General features: G+C 47.7%; 1 protein-coding gene across 1 annotated transcript; it reads left to right on the top strand.

The window, feature by feature from the left end:
• Positions 1 to 2,566: 2,566 nt before the first annotated feature.
• On the top strand, positions 2,567 to 4,183 carry LOC117191324. The gene is made up of 2 exons (XM_033396224.1): positions 2,567 to 3,880; positions 3,951 to 4,183. The coding sequence occupies exons 1-2, from the start codon at positions 2,798 to 2,800 to the stop codon at positions 3,978 to 3,980; spliced, it is 1,113 nt and encodes a 370-aa protein (XP_033252115.1). The 5' UTR covers positions 2,567 to 2,797; the 3' UTR covers positions 3,981 to 4,183.
• Positions 4,184 to 18,364: the final 14,181 nt, after the last annotated feature.

Raw genomic sequence — 18,364 nt, 5'->3', positions numbered from 1 at the left:
TCGCTGGCGTCAGCGCTGTTCGATTAATTGGTGGTCGCGCGGTTCGCTGCGCTTGCATTCTCGGCGGTATTATGCCATCGGCCTCGTTTTTATGCCGGTGCTGTCTTTTGGCCGGGTGTCCCGGGTTTCGCTGACTCAGCGGCGCCGTGGTTGGGGCGTCGGGTTGAGGTCTCGTTGCTTTCTTCGTGGATGTGAGCATTCTCGAGTAGGTCAGTGGGTTCTTCGGACTCGTGATCGTGGAACTCTCTCAGGTCGTTGATATTTGCGGTTTTGTGTTTCCGGCTTTCGCAGTGTTGTAATTTGGCGATGTTTGGTGATGGAAAACTCTTGACCCGGTAGGGGCCGTCGAACTTCGGGGCTAGCTTTGCCGCAAAGCCCTCGGCGGCGTTTGAGAGGTGGTGCTGGCGTAGTAGTACCAGTGATCCGACGGCTGGGCGCCATAGTCGCCGGCGGAGGTTGTAATGTCTCCCTTGTTCTTGACTGGCTCTCTGGATGTTGTTCCGGACGATGGCGAATACTTATTTCAGCCTCGTCGCTTTGCTGGTGGCCGTCTCTGGCGTACTTCCTGTCCGGGGGCGCCGGGGAGTCGGGGCTCTCTTCCTTGCAGGAGGAAGGCGGAGCTGAATCCGGTCGTCTCGGAGACGCTGGCGTTGATCGCCAATGTTGGAGCTCGTCCCATGTATTCTGGTGGTCGTCGACGAACTGGGCGATCATCGTTTTCACAGTCCGATTGGCTCTCTCCGTCGGGTTTTCTTGGGGGCAATACGGGGCTGTGTGTTGCAGCTCCACGCCTGCGCTTCGCATGAATGTTCTGAACGATCGGCTGGTGAACTGGGACCCGTTGTCGCAGACGAATAGTTTCGGCACGCCGAAGCTGCTCAGTATTCGTTCTCTGAAGGCTCGTTCGAGGTTCGCTGTTGTCGCTTTCTTGAAGGGTACCAGTTCGACCCACTTGGAGAAAGTGTCGAAGAATACCAGTAAGATGGTGTTCCCGTGCTTGGACCGTGGTAATGGTCCGACGAAGTCGGCACACAGGGTGGCGAAGGGTTCTTCGGCTTTACGTGTGAGCATCCTGCCCACGGCCTTGCGCTGCGTGGCTTTGAGCTTCTGACAGCTTACGCAGCCCTGCACGTACCGTCCTACGTCTCTGTGTAGTCCTGGCCAGTAGTATCGTTGTGTTGTCCTCAGGATGGTTTTCCGGACGCCCAGGTGTCCTGCCGTTGGTTCGTCGTGGCATTCGCGGAGTACTCTCGTCCGGCCGTTTTTGGGCACGCATAGTTTCCACGGTATGTGGTCGTCGTCGTCGGCTCCGTGTCCTAGGTAGCGGTATAGCTGCCCATTTTCGTGCGTGTAGTCCGGGTACTTCTGGGGTTCGTCTTGGACTTGTTGGATCCTTTGTTTAAGCCAGGTGCATGGTGTGTCGTCTTCCTCAATGCGGGAGAGGGTCTCCAGTGGTTGTCTTGACAGTGCGTCTGCGACTACGTTCTGGTTGCCGGCCCGATAGTGCACGTCGTATTGGTATTGCTGTAGTTCGAGCGCCCATCTTGCTACTCTACCGTAAGGGCTCTCGAGGGTATTCAGCCACTTTAGTGCGAGATGATCGGTTATGATGTCGAATCGGTAGCCTTCGAGATAGCATCGCAGTTTTCGGATCGCCCAGATGACGGCGAGGCATTCCTTGTCGGTGGCCGAGTAGTTTTCTTCTGCCTTGTTGAGGCGTCTACTGACGTATGCAATGACCCGCTCTTTCCGTCCATGCTTTCCCTTTCTTCAGCAGCAGTGTCATTGGTTGGACTACGGTGGCAAAGTTTGGGACAAATCTGCGGAACCACCCGGCCATGCCTACGCATTGTCGTAGCTCCTTCAGGTTGCTCGGCGGACTCAGATCCTTTACGGCTGCGATTTTGTCGGGGTCCGTGTGGATACCTTCTTCGCTGATCATGTGGCCCAGGTATTTTATCCGGCGTTGGAAGAAGGCGCACTTGTCCGTGTTGTGGAAGGTTTGCCTTCCGCAGTCGTGCGAAAACTTCTTTCACGTTGTTCAGGTGTTCCTGGAAGCTTTTCCCGACGATGACGATGTCGTCGAGATATGCGAACGCGAATGGTTCCATGTCTGCGCCGATAACGGCGTCGAGGGTCCGTTGAAACGTGGCTCCCGCGGAGTGTAAACCGAAAGGCATTACTTTCCATTGGTATAATCCTCGGCCGGGTATCGTGAATGCCGTGACTTCCCGGCTGTCGCGGGCCATTGGTATCTGCCAATACCCGTTTTTCAGGTCTAGGGTCGTGATGAAGTGGGCATTTCGGAGTCGCTCTAGTATGTAGTTGATCCTGGGTAGCGGGTACGCGTCCGGGATGGAACGCTCGTTTAGCTGCCGATAATCTACACACATGCGCCATCTCCCGTCTGTAGCAAGGTAATAATTAGTGAGGCATTCAACTAGTATTTAAAATAGCATACAGCGCGCATTGGTATTTACCGCACCATCGATACACTCGGTGGGAAATACCAATAGTGAGTTATCGGATAAGAAACATGGAGAAGAGAGTGAGAGCACTTTGTAAATGGCGATTGTGAGAGACGGACGCGCAGCTAATAAAAAAGAGTTACATTAAATCACCGGGTTTGTGTTTTTATACCTATACAGTTCACTCACGCACCGATATTGGTCACTACAATTCCCGGATTAGACGGCCTACAATTTCAGAAGTGGGATACGATCAATCGCCGCCAGTGAAAAATAGCGAAAATTTTTATCATCTCGTCCGTCGAAGACGCCATCGCTGAAAAAAAAACATGTCGGACTTGGTCGGCGCGGAGGAGTTCTCGGCCGCCCGGCTGCGCGAATGGCTGGAGTCCCTCAATCTACCAAAAGGTGGAAGCAAAGCTGCCATGGCAGCGAGACTTAACGAAATACCAGTAGAGCTGCGGGGACAGGGACCACCGGCAGCCGAAACATGCGAGAACGAGAGGGAAGATGAGGCGGCCGCAGATCAAGACTCGACGAAGAGCGAACGCAAAGAGAAGAACGAAAAAGCACCGCAAGCGCCTGGGCACAACAACAACCATGGCGAATATCGAGCAGAGGTTGAAATGTTAAAACTGCAAATCGTGCTGCTGAAGCTGCAGAGCGAGAGGGAGAAGGAAGGGAGAGGAGAGAACACAACACCAGCCGCCAGCAATGACGCTGGCGTCATGTTGCTAAATGCCGCCAAAGACATGTTGCCAACATATCATGGCAACATTTCTGGAAACAACGATGACGTCACAACTTGGATCGCGCAGTTTAAGGCCGTCGCAAAAGTGAACAAACTGAAGGATGAGAAGCTACTAATGCTGCTAATGTCGAAGCTTAAGGACAAAGCATTGGTGTGGCTGCATTCGAGTCCGGAGCACATGTCGCTGCCAATCGATCAATTGTTGAACGTCATGGAAGACACTTTCCATCCCAAGGAAAGCAAACTGTTGCTCCGTCGCAAGTTCGAGTCCCGTTCATGGGCACGTGGCGAGGAGTTCTCGATGTACTTCAACGCCAAAGTGTCGCTGGCATCCCGCATAGTCATTGACGACGAGGAGTTTATTGACGGAGTCATCGAAGGTATCCCAGATGTAGGCCTGCGTAGGCAAGCCCACATGCAGTGCTTTGGCGCTCCATATCAACTACTCAAGGCGTTCGAGAAGATCATGCTGCCAAAGAAGTACGGTTCAACTGAAGGGGCAAACACTGGAGCCTCGCCAACACCCATTCGCTGCTACAACTGCAACTCTTTGGGCCACGTGGCAGGGGAGTGCCGCAAGCCCAAGCGCGAAAGAGGAGCGTGCTACGGATGCGGCAGCATGAGTCACCAGGTGTCACACTGTGACGAAAAGAAGTACAAGGTACATAACGATTATATATACAAATTTAATATATACATTAGCAATTACAATAACAAATGCTTGTCCTTAAATTGCCTCATCGACTCAGGGAGCCCAATAAGTTTTATGAAGTTATCGTGTCTAGAGCACCAGTCGGAAAATAACCTAAATAAAGTGGAAGAGCGCTCACGATTAAGTTCGAACGAAATCAAAGAAGATGATTTAAGTTTATATAAGTTTAACAAAGACAAGAAAAACAGAGAAATTGAATTTATTTTGAATAAAAATGCGGATTACGCTTATGTTGGACTAAATAATAGCAAACTTAACATCTTTGGTAAAATACCCAGTTTTGTAATTATTAACAAAAATCGAATCAACTTTGAATTACTAGTAGTGGCAGACGAGTCGATGGGCTATGAGGCTGTGTTAGGTAGGGATTTTATGAATTTATGCAAATTTAAAATTGTAAGTGACATTTGCAAGGAGAAGGAGAGTGAGACAAAAAACGAGTGTGAAATAAAAAATGAGTGTTTAGAAAAAAATGAGTGTTTAGAAGAAAATGAGTGTTTAGGAGAAAATGAGTGTTTAGAAGAAAATGAGTGTTTAGGAGAAAATGAGTGTTTAGAAAAAAATGAGTGGAAAATAGAGAATGAGTGTTTAGGAGAATATGAATGTGAAGTTAAAGATGAGGGTGATAAAGAGAATAAGCATGAAGTAGAAAGTGGAGGCAAGGTAGAAAATGAGTGTTCTGCAATGGTTGAGTGTCTGGAAGACAGCGATACCTGCGAGAGCGTAAAAACCAATTTCAACGAACTACCAAGCCAGTATCCAGACAAAGAAAACGACTGGGAGTTGAAAGTAGGGACAGATTGTAGCCAAGAACTCGCAGGACGACTTAAATACATGTTTAGGACAGCGTATGTAAACGCAGAAAGACCAAACTTACCACAAACCAAGTGGGAAATGAAGTTGAATTTCGAACACGAAAAACCGTTTCATTGCCCACCTAGAAGACTGTCGTATAGCGAAAAAGCCCAAGTACAGAAAATGATAGACGAATACACAGAAAAAGGTTACATCAGAACCAGTGAGTCAGAATACGTTTCGCCTATAGTACTGGTAAAAAAGAATTCGGGAGAGTTGAGACTGTGCGTCGATTATCGCACACTTAATAAAGGTATGATAAAGGACAATTACCCAACACCTCTGATAGACGACCTACTAGATAAACTGTCAGGGAAAAGACTTTTCACCAAGTTAGACCTGAAGAATGGATACTTCCACGTATTTATGCATAAAGATTCAGTTAAATACACATCGTTCACGACCCCCATGGGACAATACGAATGGTTGAGGATGCCGTTCGGGTTACGAAATGCATCGGCGGTGTTTCAAAGATTCACAAACAACATTTTTGCAGATATGGTAAAGGAAGACAAAGTTATAATATACATGGACGATATTATGGTAGCAACAAAAGATAGTGATAGTCACATGGAAATTTTACAAGAAGTGATGAGACGATTGGTAGAGAATAAACTTGAATTAAGGATTGATAAATGCGAATTCTTACAGTCAGAAGTTAAGTACCTGGGCTATTCCATATCGGGTAACGGAATTAAACCAGATACGAAGGGATTACAGGCAGTAAAAGGGTTCCCAGTCCCCACGAAAACGAACGAAGTGCAGAGTTTCTTAGGGTTATGTTCTTACTTTAGACGGTTCGTAAAAGATTTTTCTACGAAAGCTAAGCCCCTTTATGATTTGGTCAAAAAAGACAGGAAGTTTGAATTCGGTATCGTAGAACTAGAATGTTTCGAACAACTCAAAAGTAATTTGTTGGAAGCACCGATCTTGGCACTTTACAATCCCAGAGATCCGACAGAAGTACATTGCGATGCAAGTTCGTTAGGTTTCGGGTCAATTCTAATGCAGAAGAAGGGTGATGGCAGAATGCACCCGGTGTTTTATTTCTCCAAGCGGACAACAATTACCGAAGCAAAATACCACAGCTTTGAACTGGAGACACTAGCGATAATTTATGCACTACAACGGTTTAGAGTATACGTGCAAGGCATACCCTTCAAAATAGTGACAGACTGCAACGCGCTAACTATGACTCTAAACAAGAAAGAACTCAATCCACGCATTGCCCGCTGGGCGTTAGAGTTACAAAATTATGACTACAAGTTAGAACACAGGTCAGGAAGTAGAATGCAACACGTAGATGCGCTAAGCAGAGCCGTTCAGATACTCACGGTAGACACAAACACCTTTGAAGAAAATTTAATTATATGCCAAAACAGAGATAACAAACTGATGGAGCTGAGAGAAACGTTACAGAAATCAGAACACAAACATTATGAGATGAGAAACGGAATAATATACAGGAAAAAAGATAACAATACTATCCTATTCTGCGTACCCGAGGAAATGGAAGGCCACGTACTCTATAAGTACCACGATGAACTAGGGCACGTCGGTATAGACAAGATGACCGACGCTATATCGAAAAGCTACTGGATCTCAAACGTAAGGTATAAAGCCAAGCGACACATTGAAAACTGTCTAAAATGCATAGCGTACTCAGCAAAACACGGAAAAGAGGAAGGGTTTTTACACAACATACCAAAAGGGTCAGGACCATTCGAGGTAGTACATATCGACCATTTCGGGCCAGTCGACAAAGGCAGGGCCAACAAACATGTTTTAGTAGTAATAGACGCGTTCACCAAATTCGTAAGACTTTATACGACCAAAACCACTAGCACAAAGGAAGCAGTAATTGCAATGAAAGATTATTTCCGAGCTTACAGTAGACCCAGATGCATTGTGTCAGACAGAGGAAGCTGTTTCACGTCAAAAGAGTTTGAAGAATTCTTAGAACAGAGCAATGTTAAACACGTAAAGATAGCAACAGGGTCGCCACAGGCCAACGGGCAGGTAGAAAGGGTGAACAGAAGTTTGGGACCCATGATTGCAAAGCTTGTTGACCCGGAAAAAGGATTACATTGGGATATGGTAGTGGAAACAGTAGAACACGCGATGAACAACACAATTCAAAGAACAATTAATGAACACCCGAGCAGAATGTTGTTTGGGGTCGTACAAAAAGGAAAGGTTTCAGATTTACTAAAAGATCATCTAGACGAACTAACCGAACAGCGGGCAACAAGGGATATAGAAAAGATTAGAGCAGTAGCAGGCACTCATCAGGAAAAAATACAGTCTTATAACAAACAAGCAACAAATTCAAAGCGAAGGGAGCCACACGTGTACGTAGATAATGATCTAGTTATGGTGAGAAATTTCGACACTCATACAGGGGTGTCTAAAAAGCTTATCCCGAAGTTCAAAGGACCTTATAAGATATCAAAGGTGTTAAAAAATGATAGGTATTTGCTAGAAGATGTAGAGGGGTTTCAACAATCAAGGATCCCGTATAAAGGAGTTTGGGCGGTGGCAAATATGAAGCCGTGGATTGAAAATGGTAATAATGCAAATGTCACAGGGAATCAAAATGAAGAAAATGATTGTAACACGTAAACTTAGAATATTAAGAGTAAACCACACCCAACTGTAATAAATCAACCTATCTAGAAACTAAATTAAATGTAAGGAGTTCAGGAGCACTCCGGTCAGGATGGCCGAATTGTAGCAAGGTAATAATTAGTGAGGCATTCAACTAGTATTTAAAATAGCATACAGCGCGCATTGGTATTTACCGCACCATCGATACACTCGGTGGGAAATACCAATAGTGAGTTATCGGATAAGAAACATGGAGAAGAGAGTGAGAGCACTTTGTAAATGGCGATTGTGAGAGACGGACGCGCAGCTAATAAAAAAGAGTTACATTAAATCACCGGGTTTGTGTTTTTATACCTATACAGTTCACTCACGCACCGATATTGGTCACTACAATTCCCGGATTAGACGGCCTACACGTCCTTTTTGCGGACCAGGACGATTGGCGCGCTGTTGGGGCTCCGGGATGGTTCGATTAGGTCCTCAGCTATCAGTTGGTCGACCTGTTCATCGATGATCCGCCGCATGGCTGGATTTTTCGGGTAGTACCGTTGTTTTATGGGTCGGTTGTCCCTCATGACGATGGTGTGTTCCGTCAGATCCGTCGTCCCTCGGAGGCCCGCGAGTGTTGGCAGTTCCTCGTCTAGGAATTTCCGTATTTTCGGCGCGATGTCGGGAGGCCATGGGTCGGAGATTCGTTCCGAATCGGCCTCGGGTGGGTCGTCGATTCCTGGGTCGCAAGTGTGGTTGGCGTTCTCGGGAAGGATTGTTGTGTCGAATGCGCTTGGTGGTTCGACTTCGCGAGTGTATTCGCTTATGCTGGCGACGATGGCGGGTGCCTCGATCATGAGTAGGGGGCTCGTGTGTGTCCTGGGGGGTGCTTGCGCGACGTCGTACTCAGCGTGATGTACGAACGTGCGGGTCCCGATGGCGATCGTAGCGTTTGACCAACGGCTAGTTTGGGCGGTGAAGTTCACCGACATGGCTCCAGGCGTGGTGCTGGGCCGCATGTCGGCGCCGTACGAGGTGTTGCCCGGGAGGCGTTCCATGATGTCGGGGACGATCGATGGTGCCTCGGCTCCAGGTGCGTCGGGGCTCCGATGGGTGCCTCGCGTGGCAGTGATCGCCTTTCCCGGTTCCTGCCTGAGAGGACGCGGGAGTAGCGGGTCGGTCGGTGTCGTAGGTGTCGTTTTCGCGTCGAGGGCGGTGTCGACGCGATCGTGGGCCAGGGTGGCGGTCGGAGGTGGTACCTCGAGCGCCTGGCTGCTGCGTGGCGGCTGTCGTTGCTGGGGCCGTGTTGTCTTCTGGAGGGGCGTCCTGGGTTTTTTTCCCTTCGTTGGTGGAACCGCGTCGGTGCCCTCGGGAGACCGGCTCGCTTTCTTCGTTGCTTTGCTTAGTTTTGGTTTTCTCGGAGTGGGCCTGGGGCTAGTGTGCTTCGTCGTGGCCGTGGGTTCTGTGTTCCTTGTTCCTTGTGCTCTTGTCTCGTGTCGTGGAGGGGAATTCATCGGCGGCGGAGGTCTCGAGTTCGTGGGTCCGGGGGCGCGTACTTGTCTAGCGGTGATCGTCGGCGTGTTTGGGGTGGGGCGTCGGGAGCCTTGGAGCTGGAGGCGTGTGGCGCCACATTGTATTGTGGTTTCAATGGCGCACAGGAAACCCATCCCTATGATGGCTTGCTCTACCATGTTGGGTAGTACCAAGAGTGGCATCTGTACCTCTTGTTCGTCTAGTTTGACGCGCGCTATCAAGCGCGAGCCGAGCCGTCTGCTAGGCGTATCGGGACGCATGCGGCTCGCTGGTCGTTGTCGCGGCCGAGTTTGCGGGCGAGGTCGGCGTTGATGAAGCTTCGGGACGCCCTGGTGTCGACCGTGGCTTCCGCGCGCCGTCCTCCGATGGTCACTCTCGCCATTATCCGGCCGTCGTGTACTTGTAGCGGGTTTCTTAGTTGGTTGTCTGAGGAAGCGTCGTGCCCGGCTGTTCCCGTGTCAGCTGGGGACGCGAGTCGTTTCCCGACGGGTCCCGGCAGCAACAGCCCACGGTGCGCGTTCCGCGCCTGCCACATTCCCAACAGAAGAGGATCGATGGGTTGATGCAGTCGCGAGAAACATGTCCAGCTTCTCCGCAGCGTCGACAGGCTGCGTGGGTTGGCGATGGGGGTGGCGATCATTCTATGTGCCGTTTCCTGTGCTGGAGCGCCGGCCTGGTGCGGCTTCCTTGCGGGTTCCGAGGTGTTCCAGTGAGGTTTTCGGAATTGGGCCCGATTCGTCCCGCTTTCGTTTTGTTGTGCCGTTGGCCGCGTGTACCTGGGTGGTTGTCGAGGGGGGATGAGGGTCGCTGGTACGTTTCGTTCCTGGATACTCTCGAACTCTGTGGCCAACATTGTTAATTGCGTCAGACTTCTCAGTTCGGGCCTTCGCACGTACAGCTGGTACGCCGGGAGGGTGTAGTCATAGATCCTTGGCTTCGTTGTACCCGGCGTGGTGCATGACCGGCCCACCGTTTGTTTGCGGTCCCTGATCTGGTCTTCCAATTGCTCGAAGTACCTGGGAGGCAGGAAAAAGGCTAGGAATTCCTGGCGGAAATCGGCCCAAGAGGCGCTCTGGAGTCGGCTGGTGCGGAACCAACGGTTGGCTCGGTCGGTGAGGAGCTCTGCCATGGCTCGCGGTTCATGTCTACCCCGTACGAGAGGGCACGCTCTTCCAGTAGTTCGACGTACGACAGTGGGTCGTCCTGCCCGTCGAACTGGATTCCCCACTTTCGGATCCGTTCCGCCATCTGTGCGGCGTGACTGTAGTAATGACCGTCTGTGGGGCCATTTCCTCCTGCTGTCGGCAAGATCCTTCTCATGGGCGAAGGCCTTGGCTCCGGGGGCGGGGGTAAATCTTCGACGGTTATCGATGTCGGTGAGGTGCTGGCTTTGCCCTCCATGACTCCTGGAACTTGTACGCTGAGTTTGGGGTCCGTCTTTTGCTTCTCTGTTAGTGCTGAGATGTCGGGCTGGGGCGATCTGGCTCGTCCTGGCGATCTGGCGTACTGCCGCTCGAGCTCTGCCAACCTGACCCAGGCATCGTGTTCGAGGGGCCCGGCGACTAGTTCGGCGAATCTTCCACGTTACCCTCGCGGCTGAATCCGAATTCCTCCGCGAAGGACTCCAGCTCCTCTCGGCGGCGTTTGTGTATCCAGCCGGTACTCACCCCTGGGTTGGCGACGAATTCCCCAGGGTAATACCCACTGGGCTGTTCCTCTGTATGGGATTCCATCGTTTCGATTGTTACTCGAGTTGGCTGTTTCGCTGGGCTTGCGCTTTTCCTTCACTAGGGTACTGTGTCGAGCTTCGCGGCTGACGCTTCGAATTTCTTCTCGGGGTGACGGCACTGTTCGCGTTTCTCTGTCGCTGTGTCGCGCTTTCGTCTGCTTGTTGCGCAACTCTTGCCGTTGGTATTGCGCGAGGTCGGGGTTTTCTTCGGGTCGTTTTCTTGTGTTCTTCTCTAGTGGCCGTGGGGTTTTACTCCACAAACTCTCGCTGACGTTCCCTTGGGTCCCTGCTCGGGCGCCACTTGTGATGTACCTATTTCAGGCTGAGGTAAGCTCAGTCCCGTCCAGGGGTCAATCCACAAGAAATTTGTAGAAATGTGATGGAACCTTAAGGGCGGCGTCAGGGGGCGGCCTGTCGTAGAGAGGTGGATCGGGGCTAGAATGGGCGTCGCTCGTCGTGTATACGAAACGACTGTGTGGACTCGGGGCGGGGCGACGTCGGTGCCTCGGCTAATTGGGGTGAACTTACGCAATCGGGTGTTTTTACTTTGATAATTTGAAACTTTATTGTATTTCTTAGCGGTTTAAATGAACTTATTTTAATTATGCGCCGATGTCTTCTGGTGAGTTCCGGGTACCGCGTCTGTACTCCGGGCCGGGTCTCTGCGTAAGTTGCTCTTTGGTTCTCGTCGCCGTCTTTTTATAGGCCCGTATTGCTGGGTCGGCGGGTTTGACAAATGCACTTCCGCGTCGGGGCGCACTTTGCCGTTCTTGGTGATCGTTGCAGATTTTGGCGGCGCCGACTATTGGATAACTAGCTATGACAATTAGTAAACGAATGACAGTACCAAGTTATATTTTTTTTTAAAGATTTCTTGATTACTTTTTCACTGCAACACCGGTACCACGTACATTCGATTCGAGATCAGAAAGGAAAGAGGAAGTGGACACTTCAAGTGTGACCAGACTAACTTTACATAATAATACTTAATATATCGATAGTATTATTTAATAGTATTTAATGTTATTATTTGAATAGGCGTATTCCAACACGCCCCCCTCAAAAATAACATTAATCATCAAAATCAATAAAATAAAAAAAAATGTTTTCATCATTAAATCAAAAAGGTAACATTCAATTGTTATTCTAATGTGGTTGGTGTGCATTCTGGGAAGTGTTATGTGATCTAGCATTTGCTCTTACCCAAGCATAGTCCGATGGATATATCTGGCAATAGTCAGACCTATAATACTCTACGGAGTTACTGTCTGGTGGCCTGCCCTAACAAAAAGGACAATCACCAATCAGCTGGGCAAGGTTCAGCGAACAGCCGCCCTCTGCATCAGTGGAGCTCTTCGAACTACACCAAATGATGCGCTAAACGCCATGTTATGCCTTCAGAGCCTTGACTTTGCAGGAAAGGAGCGGACAGAAATGGCAGCAATACGTCTTAGGGACTCTGAACAATGGGTACCCCAGAACATAGGTCACTCATCTATACTAAATAAAAACGAGGGGGAACGTTGTGAGTTGCTGCGTACACCGCAACTCTACAGTTATACCCGATACTAAGTCAGTATGGCTCTCCTGCGGCAGACGCCGCTAATATCGAACCACACGACAAAGAGTGCGTGCGAGAGAGACAGAAAATCAGTCTGAGCGTGACGTCGGGTGCTGCGTGGCCACTGCAAATTGATTTCTTGCTTTTGGCTACAAAAATGATTCGATCTGATCCAGATTCAGCAATCTGATAGATATAGTCATTATCTATGATTCTGCGTTTTTAGTTTTCTCGAATGTGCAATATTGTGGATGCAACAGATTTTCGTCCTTTGTGGGGGCGGAAGGGGGTGGGGCGAAATCCTGAGATATACGTTTTATAGTGAGATCTAACAGAAGTACGGAAACCAAATTTGGTTACTCTAGCCTTAATAGTCTCTGAGATTTGTGGATGCCCCAGATTTTCGTCCTTTGCGGGGGCGGAAGGGGGTGTGGCGAAATTTGGACACGAAACGGTCAAGGTCCGATATCACAGGAGTGGGGATACCAAATTTGGTTGCTCTGGCTCTTATAGGTTCTGAGATCTTTGAACTCATATTTTGCAATTGGAAAAGCCGACCATGAAACCTGTGTGTTAGAGAGAGACAGAGCGAGAAAGAATGAAATTGTTTTCTTGATTCTGGCTATAATAATTATATGATCTGGTTGAGATTTTACACTCTAGAACATATAGTCATCTTCTACGATTCTGCATTTTTGGTTTTATCGTATCTTTAAAAATGTGGATGCCACAGATTTTCGTCCTTTGTGGGGGCGGAAGTGGGCGGGGCAAAGTTTTAAAATATTTTTGTAGCAGTGACATTTCACAGATGTCTGGATCCAAAACATCGTTGCTCTAGCTCTTATAGTCTTTGAGCAATAGGCGCTGAAGGGGACGGACGGACGGACAGACGGACGGACGGACGGACGGACGGACGGACGGACGGACGGACGGACAGACGGACAGACAGACAGGGCTCAATCGACTCGGCTATTGATGCTGATCAAGAATATATATACTTTATGGGGTCGGAAACGATTCCTTCTGGACGTTACACACATCCACTTTTACCACAAATCTAATATACCCCAATACTCATTTTGAGTATCGGGTATAACAACATGGTCCCAGCAAGAACGGACTAATGGATAATGTAATAAATTCGTTAATAAAGCATCATGTTCATGTTTTTCTTAAATTGGAATCATTCTTCTTGTAGTAGTCCTAATTTGTTCCGCAGTTCCGCAAATCTTCCAGCAGGTAGTGGCTTCGTGAAGATGTCAGCAAGTTGGTTGACTGTATTAATATACTCAAGAGAAATCTCATAAGTTTCTATCTGTTCTCTTGAAAAATGATATTTTATATCAATATGCTTTGCTCTTTTATGACATGAGGGATTATTTCTCCTCGGAGCGCATTCACCCTCCGCAACATTATTTCTCCTCGGAGCGCATTAACCCTCCGCAACATTATTTCTCCTCGGAGCGCATTCACCCTCCGCAACATTATTTATCCTCGGAGCGCATTCACCCTCCGCAACATTAATCATCAAAATCATAAAAATAAAAAAAAATGTTTTCATCATTAAATCAAAAAGGTAACATTCAATTGTTATTCTAATGTGGTTGGTGTGCATTCTGGGAAGTGTTATGTGATCTAGCATTTGCTCTAAGGATACGGGGAAAACCCAGAAAAACCCGATCAGATCACTTTAAAATTAGATTAACATAAAATTAAATTACTATAACAATTCATTGGTTCTTTTGGTTCAAATCAAAAAAAAAAAAAATAAAAAAAAATTAAATATGAATTAATATAATAAATTTGTTAATAAAGCATCATGTCCATGTTTTCCTTAAATTGGAATCATTCTTCTTGTAGTAGTCCTAAATTGTTCCGCAGTTCCGCAAATCTTCCAGAAGGTAGTGGCTTCGTGAAGATGTCAGCAAGTTGGTTGTCTGTATTAATATACTCAAGAGAAATCTCATAAGTTTCTATCTGTTCTCTTGAAAAATGATATTTTATATCAATATGCTTTGCTCTTTTATGACATGAGGGATTATTTGCAATGCTAATACAGCCTTGGTTGTCTTTATAAATGTTAATGGGTCTGTCGAGTTTAAGATTAATACTATTTAGAAGAGACTTTAGCTATAAAGCTTCTCTTACAGCTTCAAATAGGGCCATATATTCAGCTTTAGTTGATGAAGCTGCCACTGAATTCTGTATTTTTGTATTCCAACAAATTAAATTGGAATCGAACATTTTAAACAAATAACCCGCTGTACTTTTTCTATCAATCTCATTACTACCCCAATCGGAGTCTACATAGCCAACTAATGTATTTTCAAATGATGTATTCTTTTTAAATATAAGCTTCATATCAATAGTTCCCTTTAAATATCTAATAACCCTTTTTAAACATTGCCATAACTCAGCATTGTTCTTGCTACTATATCTACTCAAGATATTTACAGCGGCAGCTAAATCTGGTCGTGTACACAGCATTATGTACATTAAACAGCCAATAAGGTTACGACATGGAGCATTGCAGTCTTCATCTGAGTTAAGTAACTCATAATTTAGTTTATATAGTAATGGAGTACTGACAAATTGCAACTATCCATGTTAAATTTATTTAAAATTCTTTTTACATATGCAGCTTGACTCAAATATATTTTGTCTTCAAACATTTCTACTCTGATACCGATAAAATGTTTTATCTCATTTAAGTCAGTCATTATAAATCTTTCGCTTAAATACTTTTTGAAATTATTCATTCTATCCATATCCCTTGTCGCTATTACTACATCATCAACATATAATAATACATATATGTTTTTCTTTATGTCACCTCTATCAAGAATATATATGCAACGATCCACGGGAGAGTTTACAAAATCGAATTCTTTCAATGCTTGCTCAAATACTTGAAACCAGCATCTAGCTGCTTGTTTGAGCCCATAAATGGCTTTGTTCAGTTTGCATACATGACCAGCACCGCATGATACGCCGTGAGGAGGCCGCATATATATCTCCTCACTTAATGTACCATTGAGGAAAGCTTTTTTAACATCCATCTGATGGACTTTCAAATTAAACTGGACTGCCAATGATAGTACGAACCTAAAACTGGCAATTCTAGCAACGGGAGCAAATTTTTCTTCATAGTCTACTTGGTACTTGTGACGGCGCTTCGGCCGGGGTATGCTCGTCGCGCCGGGTTCCACAGAAATTTGTTTGATCTCTGGGTGTGGTAGCTGAAAGAGAGTCTCGTAATTCAAGAATAAGGCGGGCTTTGAGCGGTAATAAAAGAGATAGAGTTATTTTTATTGTTCTTAAAGGTACAAAGTTTGGTAGTTGCGCGGGTGTTTTTCTGCTGGCTCTTCCTTCGGGGTCGTCCTTCGGGTTGGCCGCACGTGGCGGATGGTTGCGGGCTGGTAGTCTTCTGGTCGGTGCCGGTTGAGGTCGCGGAGGTCTAATGCGCTCCGAGGGGAAGAATGTTGCGGAAGGTGAATAGGCTCCGAGGAGAAATAATGTTGCGGAGGGTTAATGCGCTCCGAGGAGGAATAATGTTGCGGAGGGTGAATGCGCTCCGAGGAGGAATAATGTTGCGGAGGGTTAATGCGCTCCGAGGAGAAATAATGTTGCGGAGGGTTAATGCGCTCCGAGGAGAAATAATGTTGCGGAGGGTTAATGCGCTCCGAGGAGAAATAATGTTGCGGAGGGTTAATGCGCTCCGAGGAGAAATAATGTTGCGGAGGGTGAATGCGCTCCGAGGAGGAGTAATGTTGCGGAGGGTGAATGCGCTCCGAGGAGGAATAATGTTGCGGAGGGTGAATGCGCTCCGAGGAGGAATAATGTTGCGGAGGGTTAATGCGCTCCGAGGAGAAATAATGTTGCGGAGGGTGAATGCGCTCCGAGGAGAAATAATGTTGCGGAGGGTGAATGCGCTCTGAGGAGAAATAATGTTGCGGAGGGTTAATGCGCTCCGAGGAGAAATAATGTTGCGGAGGGTGAATGCGCTCCGAGGAGAAATAATGTTGCGGAGGGTTAATGCGCTCCGAGGAGAAATAATGTTGCGGAGGTTTAATGCGCTCCGAGGAGGATTGGAGGATCGCTGGGGCTGCTGGTGGCTGCTACTGATGCTTACCTCTCCACGGGCCGGAGCCGAACTGATCCTGATCGCTCTGGCGGACCCCCTTTTATTTCCGAAAAGCAGCTGATCGTACGGTCTGTCCCTAGCGCGTTGTGCTGAGGGGTCCCTAACGCGTTTGTACGGATCGGCTGATAGTGTGCCCGTTGGACCTTGGGTTATGGTCACACTTGGGGCGGTCAGCTGTGGGTGTGACCGTGGGTGGCTGTGCTACGGGCCCATTGGTGGTGATCAGCTGTGGTTGGTTTTATGTATCTTGTATTGTTTGTTTATTTATATTTATTTCTTATGTGGCAGGTCTTCATGTGTTTGTAGCTTATGTTCTACTTATCCTACTAATACTAATTTTATAGTCTTCATGGCTTGTCTTGGTGTTTCTAGTGATATTGTTGTGGTGTTTGTGGCGCCGGCGCTTGGTCTTCCTGGCGCTGGGCGTCACACTCCCCCCTCCTTTCCCAGTGGAGCGTCGCCAATTGACTTTGTTTGGAACCATGCGCTGATGCGAACATCTCCAGCTCGGCCGATCTTCACCCAACACGCCTCCTGTTTCTCGTTCCGTAGTTTGAACCGTCGTTGAGTGTGTTTTGGGCGGTCGTGGAGTTTTGCTTTGACTAGTTCGATCGCCGTGGGCGCTAGTTCGAATTTTTCCGGGACCTCCCATTCGCCCGGGATGGTGCCTCTCTGGATGGGTTTCTGGGTTTCCGGTTCTGGTGTTGGCCGCTCGGGGTTTAGGTCTAGCACGTCCCGGTCGGACTCTTCGTCTTCCACTTGTTTTGCCCAGGAAAGTTCCGGGCCTTGTTGTTCGCTGATTCTTCGTGCCGTTTGTTCCTGTAGGTTGGCCTGGTTTGCCCAGCTGATCCTCTTTTTTGTTGGGATTACTTCATTGTGCGTTGCTACTTGTTCTCCTCGAGTCTCGCGCTGTCCTGCCGTGGTTTCCATCGTTTTGTTTGTTGCTGTTTTCCTTGGTGCTGACACCTTTGTTCCTGATACTTTCATCCGTGAGCTGAGTGGGGGGGCAGCCGATAGTAGTTTTGCCGCTCGGTTTTTGTGGCTGGCCTGTGCCATCCTTTCTTTGAATTTCCGGGCCGAAATGTTGAATTTATCTTCTTTATTTTCCATCTGTCTGTTTCGTCTTTCTGCTTGTAAATTGTACGCCGTTGTCTGAGATCACTCGCTTTGGTGCACCTCCCCTCGCCAGTATTTTTTCTCTGAACGCCTTTCGGAATGCGTCAGCTGTTGCGCTTCTTGTCGGTGTGACCTCCACCCATTTCGAAAATTTATCGATAAACACGATTAGTGCGGTGTTGCCGTGCGGCGATCTTGGGAGTGGTCCCACGAAATCGACGCATATTGTTTCCCATGGTGCTTGTTTCGATACCTTAAATTTTTGGCAGCTTTCGCATGTTCGTACGAATCGTGTTACGTCTCTGGTTAGCCCTGGCCAAAAGTATCGCTGCCTTATTCTGATTTTCGTGCGTCTGATCCCGAGATGTCCGGCTGTTGGGTTTGTGTGATTTTCGGTTAGTACCCTCTGTCTCTCTTGTTTTAGAACGCACAGTTTCCAGGGTTGATCGTCTTCGTCGTTTTGGCTTGGTATGTGTCGGTATAATCTTCCGTGTTTTATGGTATAATCCGTAGCTTCTTTTGGTGTTATCTCTACTTGGTTCCATTTGTTTTGATACCAAGCGCATTCTACGATTTCTGCTATTCGGGTTTCTTCGCGTGGTAAGCGGGAGAGTCCGTCCGCCACTGCGTTCAACTTGCCTTTCCGATATCGTATTTCGAATGAGAATGCTTGCAGTCCCAATGCCCATCTTGCTACTCGTCCGGATGGGCTTTCGATGGAATTTAACCATTTGAGGGCTAGGTGATCTGTAATTACGATAAATTGGTAGCCTTCCAGGTACATCCTCATCTTGTGTATAACCCAGTAGATGGCTAGGCATTCTTTTTCCGTTGCGGAGTATTTCGTTTCCTCGCTTTTGAGCTTGCGGCTTGCGTAGGAAATTACATATTCTCCGTCCG

Source organism: Drosophila miranda, assembly GCF_003369915.1.
Source record: "Drosophila miranda strain MSH22 chromosome Y unlocalized genomic scaffold, D.miranda_PacBio2.1 Contig_Y1_pilon, whole genome shotgun sequence".
In the NCBI taxonomy this organism is placed as follows: Eukaryota; Metazoa; Arthropoda; class Insecta; order Diptera; family Drosophilidae; genus Drosophila; species Drosophila miranda.
The sequence above is the reverse complement of the archived record's forward strand: the minus strand, read 5'-3'. Positions and strand labels throughout refer to the sequence as shown.

Excerpts from the sequence above, each read along its gene's own strand:
- LOC117191324 (XM_033396224.1), top strand. The coding sequence starts at position 2,798 with ATGTCGGACTTGGTCGGCGCGGAGGAGTTCTCGGCCGCCCGGCTGCGC. Across the intron at positions 3,881-3,950 it reads GTGACGAAAAGAAGTACAAG|ATTGCCTCATCGACTCAGGG; the intron begins GTACATAACGAT and ends GCTTGTCCTTAA.